Source organism: Orycteropus afer, unplaced genomic scaffold, assembly GCF_000298275.1.
Source record: "Orycteropus afer afer isolate SDZICR_OR568_19922 unplaced genomic scaffold, OryAfe1.0 scaffold00031, whole genome shotgun sequence".
Classification (NCBI taxonomy): domain Eukaryota; kingdom Metazoa; phylum Chordata; class Mammalia; order Tubulidentata; family Orycteropodidae; genus Orycteropus; species Orycteropus afer.
This window is the reverse complement of record NW_006921618.1, coordinates 16,276,137-16,289,693: the sequence shown is the minus strand read 5'-3', so window position 1 is coordinate 16,289,693 and position 13,557 is coordinate 16,276,137. Positions and strand designations below refer to the sequence as shown.

The window sequence follows — 13,557 nt, the reverse complement described above, 5'->3', positions numbered from 1 at the left end:
CCTACAAGGGGCAACCAATAAGACTAAGCTCTGATTTCTTGACAGAAACCATGCAGGCAAGAAGACAATAGGATGGTATATATAAAACCCTGAAAGATAAAAATTTCCAACCAAGAATTATGTACCCAGCAAAACTGTCCCTCAATACAGTGGTGAAATTACGACATTTCCAGATAAGCAGAAATTAAGGGAATTTGTTAAAACCAGACTAATATAAGAGATTCTAAAGGGAGCCCTTTGGACAGAGAAACAACAACAGCCAACAACAACTGACCATTAACACACATGATGATATAACCCAGAAACCAACCCAGCTATGGAAGTATCCAAAGTAAATAAGCCTCCAAGATTGTAAACAGGGAACCAGAGACACCAATTGACAAATGAGGACAACTACAAACCAAAAAGAGGGAAAAAACTGTGTCGTTACAGAGCTTCTAGATGGTAGGGAAGTCAAGACAATTACAAGATAGAACGGACTGTTCAAAACGTGGGGAAAAAACTATAAATCACAGGGTAACCTCAAAGAAAAATGATAAAACTTCACATCAAAAAAGAGGACCAGCACAAATATTTAGCAAATACTAAAACAATAGCAACGAAGGAAGTGATAACATGATTCATAAACAAAACAAACTCAGCATAGAAAATTATATGGAACAAAGAAATCGACACCACAAAAAGCACATGACAAAAATGACAGCAATAAATTCGTATTTGCCAATATTTACATATCTGGCAAGGGACTTATTTCTAAGATTTATAGCAGAAGAGTGGATGACCAAACTATGGTACATACACATAATGGAATGCTATGCAGCACTAAAGAATAATGTAGAGTCTGCAAAACACTGCAAAATATGGATGAACTTGGAGGACATTATGCTGAGTAAAATAAGCCAATCACAGAAGGACAAATATAGTATTAGTTCGTTGTTGTGGAGGGTCAAGGAAAGGTTTATATATGGAGGGAAACTTTGTTGATTGCCAGGTGTGGGAGGGAAGAGGAGGGAACACTGAAAAAAAAAAAAAGCACTGACTCATGTCACTTTAGTTTTGTGTATTTCACTGTACATAAATTATATTTCAATATAATGCATTAAAAAACTTATTAAAGGATAATTGCCTGGCATAACATGGTGAATATAATTAATAAAAGAAAAAAATAAGATACACCTACACCTCACTGATGGACTATCTCATTATCCAACATTTCACATTTATAATAGTAAAAAATCTACTGTCCACTATTTTTCACATTAATGACGTATGTCTGGCAGTAATGAACACTGAGGTGGGAGGCAAGAGTAATGCTGGTTGTGGTGGAAGCAAGTAGTTGGACCTATGGGAGGCTCAGGACCATAGTCGCAGGGGACATCAAGCTCAACTGGCATAACATACTACACAAAACATTGTTCCACATCCTACTTTGACAAGTAGCGACTAGGATCTTAAAAGCTTGCAAGTGCACCTAGATGCAACAATGGGTCTCTCCTCATCCAGAGCAAAGAATGAAGAAAATCAAGGATTCACGGAAACAATTAGTCCTACTGACTGGTACACCATGTGATCCTATACAACTGAGACCTGAAGAACTAGATGGTGCCTGGCTACCACTGTCAACCACTCAGAGGGGGATCTAAGGAGGAGGTGCTGGATAGAGAGGGAGAACAATGTGGAACAAAACTCAAAATCATTAAAAAAAAAAAAAAAAAAGGGGACCAGGTTTGCTGGTCTGATAGAGCCTGATGAACCACTGAGACTATGGGCCCTAGCTGCCCTTCAGGTCTGGAATTGAACCCACACCTGTGGCTTCCAGCCAAACAAAAGACAGGCACATGAAGTGAACATTTACATCAAGTAGACACACTCCCTGGAGAGAACAATCATGGGAGAATACAAGGGCTGTTTATGCACAGGGAGACAGCTCAGGGGCAGTAGTGCATGGAGGGAAGGACACACGGAAGAGGTATCTATGAGGAGGAAGTAGGAGGGGAGCTGTTGCATCGGGTAAATTGTAGTCAATGTCACGAGACAAAGTGTATGGGAGCTGCTGTATGGAAAGTGAATTTGCTCTGTAAACTTTCACCCAAATCAATTTAAAAAAATAAAAAGAGTAGTGCTCATTGTGATAGTTAAGGTTATGTACCAAAAGGAATTCAAATGCCTAAGGCATTTGACTCCTCATCAGAAGACTGGCAGTTCAAACCCACCAGCCACTCCATGGAAGGAAGACTGGGCTATCTACTTCTGTAAAGATTTACTGCGTTGGAAACCCAAAGGATATGAGTTGGAATTATGTTGATGGCAGTGAGTTTGGCTTTTTTTTTTTTAAATCAGCTTGGCTGGGTTATGATTCTCAATGGTTTGACAGTTATGTAATGATGTAATTTGGCAGTTACGTAATGATGTTGGTCATCCTCCCTTTCATCATCTGCTGTGGTCATCCTCCATTTTTGCATAACATCAATTTCTGCATAATGACCTATTTTAAGAACCTAACCATGTCCTTAAGTGAGGAGTAGGTGGAATTGCCTATTTCTTTTTAAATAACAATGCAAAAAGAAAACATTAACCACACGAAACCTAATAATAATAATAGCAATGCATTGTGGGTTTTATAACATATATAAAAGTAAACTGCATGATAATAACATAAAGATTGTGAGGGGAGAAATGAAAATAATTTATTGTAAAGTCCTCATACAATAAGTGAAATGATACAGTATCATTTGAATGTAGACTCTAAGTTAAAGATTTACACTGTAAACCCTAAAACAACTTTTTTAAAAAAGTTACTAGGTATAAGCCAGCAGAGACTAAGAAATGGAATCAGCAAAAAATAGTTATTTTTTAAAATGACAGAAAAAGACAAAGAAGGAACAGGTGAGAGGGGGAAAAAAAAAGAAAGCAAGATGTTAAGATTCAAACCTAAGTCTGTCAGTAATCATACTAAAATAAATGGTTTAAACACCCCCCAATTAAAGGGCAGACATTATCATATTGGATTAAAAAAAGGAAAAATCAGCTATATGCAGCCTACAATAAACATATTTTAAATATAAATACAAAAAATGGTTCAAAGTAGAAGTACAGAAAAAGATATACAATGCTAACACTGGGCAAAAGAAAGCTAAAATGGCTATGTTAATAGCTGACAAAGGAGCTTTCAAAGCAATGAATATTACCAGAAATAAATAAGGTTATTCAATAATGACAAAGGAGTTAATCACAATGACCAATTCTAAACATGTATGCAATTAATAATAGAGCTTCAATATCTGATACAAAAACTGTTAGAAGTGCAAAGATAGACAAATCTACAACTATAGTTAGACTTCAATACCCCTCTCTCAATAATCGATAGAATAGTAAGTAGGAAGAAAACCAGCCAGGATATAGTACACTTGAACAACACATTCAACCAATTTGAACTGATTGGTATTTACAGAACATTCCCCTCAGGAAGGGCAGAACAGATATTCAAGTGCACATAAAACACTTGGCAAGAGACCATATTCTGGGTCATAAAACAAGTCTCAATAAATTTAAAAGGATTCAATTCATGCAAAGCCTTTTTTTAGATCATAATGGAATTAAATTAGAAATTAGTAATAGGAAGATCTTTGGAAAATCACCAAACATTTGAAAACTAAGTAACACTCTTCTAAATGACCCACAGATCAAAGAAGAAATCAAAAGAGAATTCAAAAGTATTTGGAACTGAATTAAAAATAATACACAACATACCAGAGTTTTGGGGATGCTGTTAAAGCAGTATTGGTGTAAAATCATAATACTAAAATCCGTGTATTAGAAAAGAAGAAAGGTCTCAAATCAATGACCTCAGATTCTACCATTAGAAACTAAAACAAACCAATAGCACATACAAAAAAATGGAAACTCAAAGAAAATAGTAGAAAAGAATATTGAAATAGCAATCAATAGAAATGAAAAACAGAAAAATCACCATCTGTGCTTGTTTTGTGTCAGGTGCAGAGCTGAGTACTTGGTCCCTTCTCCTGAGGATCCTCCAACTAATAGGCTGGAGGGACAGTAGGTTGAAAATAATCACCAGTGCTAATGATAAAGAAGGAATCTGAAGGTGCCAGCCCTCCCTGTGAAAGAGGCAATTCTAGGTGCTTGAGAACAGGAGGTCAGAAGTAGAGACTAGCAGAACTTCAAATCCCATTCTGTATGCCCTTGGGAGAATAACCTTTTTATGTTCCTTATCTAAAAAATGGATTTATTACAAGGCCCTGTGCCATACAGGGCTATGGTGAGGATTAGAGAATGCCTGGCATATGGTAAATCTTTATCAGCTGTGCGGTACAATCAGCTAGATGGAGGTTCCATCAGAGGGGAAGACATGCAAAGATAGAAAGGGATAAAAAAAAAAAAAAATTAAAGTAGGGCTTCCGCTCTTCAAGATGTATTCATCTCTACTTCATTGTCATTTTCCAGAGGGAAGTAAAGCTAGGTAATTTATTATTAATTACAATTGGAATTGTTTTCATGGTGTGCTGCTGTTGTATGCTGGAGTCAGCCCTGACTCATAGCAACCCCTCCTTGTGTTTCCGAGGCAGTATCACTACGGAAGTAGATTGCCCAACCGTCCTTCCAAGGAGTGGTTGGTGGGTTTGAACCTTCAGCCTTCTGGTTACCAGTTAAGTGCCTTAGGCACTATGCTACCTGAGCTCCTTTTCATGGTGTGGTGTAGCAGTTATCTAATTAGCCCAGTATAAAAAAGGTCTGGCTTGAGCCAGGTGTTAATAGTGTTACTATTTTTTGAAGTTTAGTATGGTATAGGGTAAGCATAGATTCTATTGTCAATTGCCTTGGGTCAAATCCATGCTCTGCCTCTATCTAGCTTAATACCTTATGTAACCTCAACTCCTCTACTTTCTCATCTGTAAAATGGGCACAAAGACTATCTACCTTGCAAAAGTGTTTGGTGAATTACATGTTGTTATGTACTGTCGAGTCAGACCCCACTCATGGTGACCCCTCCTTGGGTTTCCGAGGCAGTATCACTACAGAAGTAGATTTGCCCCATTTTCCTTCCGAGGGTGAATTACATAATATACATATATCATCTCTGCACAGTGACTGGCACATAGGAAATCCTCAATAAATAGTACCTATTATTAATTCAAAGCTAATAATAGCATCTCATGTTAAGTCCTTGTTCTACTTACTACCTGTGTGATCTTGGGCAAGTTACCAACCCTTGAGCTTCCTTTTTGTCCCCTGGAAAGGCAGGGTGGTTGAGTGCAATCAAGCCTGATTTAGTGTTTTAGATAACAGTAGATGCCACTCATTCAATATTCAATACCATAGCCTTGGTTCTTGAGAAAAGGCACAGAATTTTAACCAAACCATTGTACTTATTATGTGCCAGAGACTGTACTAAGCATTTTACAAGTATTTACTTTTACCATCCCCATTCTACAGATAAGGAATCTGAGGCAGAGGTTAAGTGACTTGGCCAGTCACTTGGGCAGTATGTGGCGCTGTCAGATTCAAACCACCATGGAACTGCGCATCAACTGCTGGAAGTAGTGTTCTTTTAACAGTCATAGATAACAATTGTTCTGCTTCAGTTACACCTAGACATCAGGAATAATGTTTATTTTCTGCCTAGCTTCACCTTGAGAATTTGAACTGAAAATTTTCTATCAGTTTATTGAGCACCTCTCCATAAGTATGTGTGAAAAGCCCTGGTGGCACAGTAGTTAAGAACTTGGCTGCTAACTGAAAAGTTGGTAGTTTGAACCCACCAGCCACTCTGCAGATGTAGCAGTTGGCTGCTGTACAAATTTACAGCCTTGGAAACACAAGGCAGTTGCCCCTAGAGGGTCTTCAGAATCAACCTGAGGGCAACAGGGATGGTGTGGTAATACCAAGGTGAGAAAAGCCCTGAGACCTAGACAGATGCTGGTTTCTGGCTCATTTGGCAAGCAGCACAAATTCGTGCAGGCCCCATTACTCCATGGTTGTGGATTTTAGGCAGTTTTGTTCCTAGGTTCCATGTTAAGATGGGATTACTACCCAGTTCACAGTTAAAAAAGGACAGGTAAGCACTTGTCTTAATACTTGTTCAGGCTGTATCCTGGAATCTCACACTGCTACAGTACTAAGGTTATAAATGTCATATACAATTGGCTCCCATCCCATTGTGACCTAGTATATTTAAAGCTATTCCCATCTGGAGAGTTCATAGAGCAGACCAAACTCATCCTTAAATGGGTTCATGGCTGCTTCAGCCCACAATTCACTCAGTCCCTTCATTACTCACTCTACCTTCTAGATGGATCCCTGGTAGTCCCCATCCTCCAGCCTTTTCTCTACAGTGCTGGCAGCCAGTGACAGGGGCCTGTAAGACTCCCATTATGACTCAACCTTCTCATCACTCAGGTACAGAATTAAGTTCATTCTGACACAGGTTTCCTGTTTAAGCATGTTGCTGTGATACAGGCAGTGAGGGTTTACTCTAAGTAGCTGTACTGAATTTGCTGCACTTTTCCGGAGCTGCTCTATACATACACCCGGTACCCAGAAGCCCTGGTGGCACCATGAGTAAGTGCTCCAAGCTCTGCCTGTCTTCAAATGGCCACCCTTGTGTCCCTCTGGCACCCAACAAGTCATAATGGTCAAGAATTTAGCTGCTGAAAGTTGATGGCTTGAGTCCATCAACTGCTCCTTGGGTAAAGATGTGACAAACCGCTTCAATAAGGATTTATAGTGTTGGATCCTACATGGCAGTTCTATTATGTCACATAGAAAAATGGCAATGGGTTTACGTAGTTCTTATTTTAGATTAGGACAGAGTATGGACTTGTTACATAATCCACAGTAACAGGGGCAATTTTCATTTAATTCTTTAAGTACTCCAACAGATATAAAACCAAGTACAATTTATAAGGGAACAGGAATATTTAACAAGCACAGCAGCAACCAGATACTTAGAGGCTTATGAACTATTCAAACCACCAAGTCTTAATAATTGGAAATATTTTTGTACCATTCACAGGTACATTTGTTCTGCTAGCATACATCATTCACTACCCATTTTTTTAAAAAAAGAAAGAACACACACCAATGTGCAAATTTTTATTTTTATAAACAACGGTTCTAAGGGTTTACCTGGAAATTTACATTTCTAACCTACTTCCAGATGATCTATGGGCAGTCTATGACTGGAATGGCAAACTATTTTCTGTTCTGACCTATGATTTACTAAAAAGGCCAATTCATTTCATGTCCTTCAAGGAGCCCTGGTGACACAGCAGTTAAAGTGCTTGGCTGCCAAACCAAAAGATTGGCAGTTTGAGGCCACCAGGTTAAAGATGTGGCAACATGATTCTATAAAGATTTACAGGCTCGGAAACCCTATCGAGCAGAGTTCTACTGTCCTATATGTCCTATAAGGTTGCTATGAATCAGAATGGGGTTTTTGTGCTCTTAGGAAAATATCTGCAAAAATGCCAATTCCTCCCAAAGAGCCAAGTGAGGCTTTTCTTTCCTGAAATAAAAACAGATAAAAATACAGGTTTAGACTCTTACTAAGTCTTCAGTTTTAAATATTAGTATATATCAGACATGTTTCCTGCATGGTTTGTCTCCTCAGTCATTGTCCATAGGACTCTGAGAAGCTGTAGGAATATGCAGGCGCAGACTCAAAGCCCAGCATTATCTCCAACGTTGTGGAAAGGGACTATACATCATGGGGCAGAGCCCTATGCTCCCCTAGGCCACCTGGACAGAGCCCGGGGAGAGTGACCTCCCGGGAGTATCCACGTTGGAATGCCTGGCTAGTCATTGCAACCAGAGTAATTTACAAAGGCAATGCTGCTAGAAAATATCATCCTTTAAAACATTTCCAAGGGCTTTCACAATTTAGGGCTAGGAAATGTTTGAACCAGTATAAAACAACTGCCAAGTCATTCCCACATGGCTTGCCTACTTACTTTCTTCATTTCTAAAGCATCAATACCTCTCCCTCTCAGTGACGAGAATGCAAAGATGTGTAAATTTTAGCACTCTTCATAGAATGTTAAGCACACAACAAATTATCAACATGCTTACAAACATGATGAAAATACAGCACCCAGCTTATATCCGATGTATTAAACTGAGAAGCAGTAACTGGTGTTAAGACTACTGGGTTCAGAATTATTCAAATTATTTTATAATCCAGACCCATCAATAACTGCTCAATGCATTTTGAATCACACGACTCACACGGACTACAGGTAAGAATGTGGCTTATTAACAGCCTTCTCTGGTGGCTAGAAACTTACGTTTCCCGGTTAGAAATTACTGAAACACCTTAACACAGCTAACACGATTAAGTACTAGTCAAAAGCTGTATTCCAGAGCATATTTACTCACCTTAATCCGAGTCATTTGGAATTCTGAGAATTCTGCAAAACACAAGTAGAAAAGAAATCTAACCCACCAATAGAACAGAACCTCGACTCAGGTGGGGTGTATCGGAGGGCTGTTTCCTGCATGGTTTGTCTCCTCAGTCATTGTCCATAGGACTCTGAGAAGCTGTAGGAATATGCAGGCGCAGACTCAATGCCCGGCATTATCTCCAACGTTGTGGAAAGGGACTGTACATCACGGGGCAGAGCCCTATGCTCCCCTAGGCCACCTGGACAGAGCCCGGGGAGAGTGACCTCCCGGGAGTATCCACGTTGGAAGTTACTGTTATTGTCTTACAGATCACTCTATTAGGCAATCAAGGGGCTCCAGTGGCACAGTGCCTAATACATCTGACTGCTAACCAGAAGATGGGCGGTTCAAACGCAGCGGCCACTCCGTGAATGAAGAATGACTGGTTAGTCTACTTGAGTAAAGATTTACCGCCTCGGAAACCCAAAGGGGGTCGCTATCATTCGCAATCGACGCTGCGGTAGTGACTCTTAGAAACCGAATAGGCCATTAACACGCGGTGGAAGGAAACAGCAACAGCTGGAAAGGCAGCAATTTGTCTCATAAATACTGTATCTCAGTGGAGGCTGTATAATCAGTTACCCCAAGTCACAAAAATCCAAGTGGGAAAATTAATGACAGCACCTAGGAGTGTCTCAAAAGCACGATAGTTCTTAAACACGGAAGAGGGTCAGTAATTAAGGCGTCTTACACGCAACTCTATTACGGACGTGACTCCGTATCAGGCAAAAAAAAACCCAAAAAAACTAACGGCCTAAGTAGGCAATGCAGCCCTACAAACCGAAGGGTGGCAATGCCCTATACCCCTCGGTAAAGGTCCAGGCCTTGAGGTTCCGCAGGCCCTTACTGCCGCACGCGGTCCACATCAAGCACAGTCCGGTTGTACCTATCAATGTCGTCAGCACAGTAGCTGCTAAAGGCGATCCACAAAGGAAAGGGTAGTTGCTGGGCAAGAGGATAGACTTACAGTTGAGAGGATGCCCGAGCAAAAACACTTACCAAAGGAAATGCCACTCAGCGATCCCGTTGTCCCGAAAGGCCGCGGTGAGCCACAAAACCCTTATTTATACCGTCTGAAGCGCGCGGAAGTAAATGGCTATTGCGCCTGCGCAGCAACATGCGCAGTTAGGCAATCAGAAACTCGCTAAGGATGTTGGGAATCTACTTCAGGTTAAGCTCCGTCCCTACTTTGTCCAGAGGGGTTTTAGGGACGCCAGAGTTTTCGCGCGTTAACGTATGAAAGAAAATTAGTTACAAAAAGTGAGTTTTGTGACTATGTCGCCAGACACCGTAGCATTCAGGAGATCTACTTCTCTACGGTCAGTTCCTAATCTGGTGGATATACCGTTAGATAAACAGGCCAAAAAAAATTGGTAACAGTAAGTATGTTGTTGTTATGTGCCGTGGAGTCGTCCCTGACTCATAGCGACCCCTCCTTGGGTTTCCGAGGCAGTATCACTACGGAAGTAGGATTGCCCAACCTTCCTTCTGAGGAGTGGCTGGTGGGTTTGAACCGCCAGTCGTCTGGTTAGCAGGCAAGTGTCTTAGCCACTATGCTACCAGAGCTCCCAACAGTAAGTATGCGAGGTAGAAAAAGTCAGTTGAAGAAAAGCAAACAGTTTCGAAAGGAATTGAATGTGCCCTGTCACGTGTAAAATAAACCGCTGGTAAGCTAGGCGGATAAGACGGAAGTGCCCCTAGACGAATTGGCTAAAATAAAAAAAACCCTCCTAATGTAAAGAAGTAGGTACATCAAGAATTCTTTAAGATACATGTGAAATGTTAACAAATGTGTTATGGTATTAGACGAATAAATGTTAGGTAAATTGACATGAAGCCATTATCACAGCTGGACTAAACTGAGTAGAAACTAACATTTATGGAGTTCCCTCTACGTATTAAGGAGTCTTGTGGCACAAACGGTTGAGCTCGGTTACCAACGGAAAGGTTGACGTTTGGAACCCACCCAGTGCCTCTGCAGGAGAAAACCTGGAGATCTGCTTCCTGAAAGATTGTTGTTATGTGCTGTGGAATCGGCCCCGACTCATAGCAACCCCTCCTTGGGTTTCCAAGGCAGTATCACTATGGAAGTAGGATTGCACAACCTTCCGAGGAGTGGCTGGTGGGTTTGAACCGCCAACCTTCTGGTTAGCAGTCAAGTGCTTTAGCCACTATGGTACCAGAGCTCCTTCCTTAAAGATTACAACCCAGAAAACCCTATGGGACAGTTGTACTCTGTCACATAGAGTTGCTATGAGTTAAAAACGACTGGGGCACCTAGCACCAAGACCAATAAACTAAGACTTTGTCCCAGTGCTTTACATACTTGTTTACTCTTAGCCATTCAAAGACATTGGATTATTATCTAGATTTTAAGATGAGAAAAAGGCTCAGAGCAGCAAATCTTAGTGGGCCCTTTTGACTCTGAGACTCTTGGGAGTCCATGAGAAAAACTATTTTCGTAATAATATGTAAATAAACTTTTATTTATTTATTTTGCCTTTTTCAGTTGACATTTGCACTGGTGGTAATGGTGGGTAAAACTGCTGATACTTTAGAATGAATCAAGGCTGGGCCACCAAACTAGTAGTCTAGTATTCTTCATTATGATAATTCCTAGCTTAAAAAAGTCATTAAAAATGATTAATTTTATTAAATTTTGACCCATGTACCCATCTGTGACAAAATGGGAAATACACATAAAGCACTTTTGTTGAACCATGGTTGTCTCCAGGAAAAGTACTTAAGCAATTATTTGATTGCAAACTGAAATAGTCACATTTTCCCAGAGAATACAATTTTTATTGGACAGAACAGTTGATGTCTTTTCCAACTACCTATCTGTATGAGAATGAATTTTCTACATACACTTAAACTAAAACAACATGTAACTATAGTTCAAAGGTTCCTACTGAAGGACCGAGCTGGCTACTTTAAACTTGGATAACACACCCTGAAACCTTAAAGATAAATTTCATTTGCAGACCCCACACCCTCCCCCACCTTGTCAAAAACAACCCCACTTCCTGGAAAATGGAAATCTTGTAAAAACCCAGTGTGCACCAGAAGTCCCTATAAAAGGGAGCAACACTTCCTCAAGGGGCAGCTCTACTCTGCAACTGGCATTGTTCACGTTGCTCCTAGAGTCAGTCGTCCTTCACGGGGTTTTCTTCAATAAAGCCTGCTCTGCTCTCTGTCGAGGTAGTGGTTATTTTCTCCTCTTCTTACTTTCACTTTAGCTTCTGTATTTCCACACTTTCTTAACACCTACTAAATTGCTGTTCTTTTTCCCTGCAGCTTTAAGGAGCCCATCCTCTAATGCACGGGAATTAGAGGTGCTGTGAGGCCTTCATCAGTAACGTGCTTCGGTGGGATTGTGAAAGGTGCTGAACCATTGCCACAAGGTATACGAGCAGCTGGCCAAATACCTTCAACTGAGAAACATCATAGAGCATATTCAGGAAGCTAAGCACACAGAGTTGTATATGCAGGTGGATTTGTCTTTGTTGACAGTGCATCGCTCTGGGATAGTTGTTTGGCTGGTAGGCCTGTTTGTTGTGGCTGAGAGTTAAACCACAGGAGTGAGCCCAATTCCAGGCCCAAAGGGTGAGTAGGGCCCATAGTCTTGGGGGCTTCACCAGTCTCTATCCGACCAGCAATCCTGGTCTTTTTTATGTTTTTGAATTTTGTTCCACATTTTTCCCCCCACTCTATCCAGGATCTCTAATTATGATCCATTTTGAGTGATTGGCAGTGGTAGCTAGGCACCATCCATTTCTTCTGGTCTGAGGTTCCCATGGTCCATTAGGTCTTTGGATAATTGTTTCCATACACCTTTGACTGTCTTCACTATTAGCTCCAGTCAAGAACAGACCAATAGTTGCATCTGGGTATGTTGTTTTTTTTTTTCACCCCTGGAGCTGACAGTGCCAAAACCTTTCAAATTCATTGTTTGTAAGAGCTGTCTCCTCACAGAGCTCAGTGACAGCCTTCCCAAGCGTTCCATGAATGTCAAGGCCCATATTCACATGTTGCTTGAGGGACTTAAAGACCCTGTAGAATCTCCCAGAGAGTCTCACCACTGACTTCTCCTGTTCCCTTCCCTAGACATTAAAGAGCCTATATGCCAAAAAATCAAACAAAGAAAAACAAACCCACAGATTGCATGCAGAAGCAGATGAGAAATCCAGCTGTCTTCTATTAAGCCAGACATTAAAGAGATTTGCAAAAAAGACTAAATATTGCCACTCTTCTTACTAATTTTCAGAAAATATTTTTTTCCATAAAAAATAAGGTAACATATATGGAGTTATTGTTAAATGCATTAATGAGATAATAAATTTCTGTTTAATTTTGGTTCATTAAATATCAATAAATATAACACATAGAAACAAAAGTTTGTTAGGGTCCTCAATAATGTTTAAGATTGTAAAAGCGTTCCAAGAAAAAATTTGAGAACTGGTAGTTGAGAGGAAGGAAGACAAGTAATTCTGCTGTTGCTGTGGCCACGCTATCAGCATTCAGTTGTCTTTCAATTACTCATTCCACATTTACTTAGTGGATATTACATATTGTATGTCAGCCATTGCTAGACACTGGGGATTCTGAGATGAAGCAAATACTTTTTCTGTCCTTGAGAGCTCATCCCATGGGAGAAATACCATGTCAGCAAATTATACTATGTGCTGAGTGCTATAGGGTATGAATAAAGTGTTCTCAAAGCCCAGAGGACAGAGTGACTGAACAGTCAGCCAAAGGCTGAGGGGACTTTACTGGAGACTTAAAATTTGAGCTGAGACTTGTTATCTTGATGAGGAACATTAAAGGGCAAAGCTTAAAGCTGAAGAGTAGGTAGGAGCTGAGTTACAAGAGATCTGATAGGCTAGGCCAAGGAGTTTGGATTTTATCCTATAGGTTACTGGGGGTCAGTAAGTTTTATACTAAAAGATTGCAGTGGTCATTTTTGCACTTTGGAAAGATAGCTCTAGTAGTAATATTAGGATCTCTGGTAGAATAGTGGCTAAAGCACTTGACTGCTAACCAGAAGGCTGGCGGTTCAAACCCACCAGCCACTCCTCGGAAGGAAGGTTGGGCAAT

General features: G+C 40.4%; 1 protein-coding gene and 2 non-coding genes across 3 annotated transcripts in view; all 3 read right to left on the bottom strand.

Moving 5' to 3' along the window:
• Nucleotides 1–7,600: 7,600 nt before the first annotated feature.
• Nucleotides 7,601–7,805, bottom strand: LOC122149556. The gene has a single exon (XR_006163202.1). It is a non-coding gene; the product is annotated as a small nucleolar RNA SNORA73 family (small nucleolar RNA).
• A 696-nt stretch (nucleotides 7,806–8,501) lies between these two features.
• On the bottom strand, nucleotides 8,502–8,706 carry LOC122149557. Its single transcript, XR_006163203.1, has one exon. It is a non-coding gene; the product is annotated as a small nucleolar RNA SNORA73 family (small nucleolar RNA).
• A 597-nt stretch (nucleotides 8,707–9,303) lies between these two features.
• PHACTR4 (phosphatase and actin regulator 4) overlaps nucleotides 9,304–13,557 on the bottom strand; it is a 59,676-nt gene continuing 55,422 nt past the window's right edge. The window contains exon 13 of the mRNA XM_007935893.2: nucleotides 9,304–9,373. Coding sequence (XP_007934084.1) covers nucleotides 9,304–9,373 — 70 coding nt within the window. The remainder of the gene's footprint in view (nucleotides 9,374–13,557) is intronic.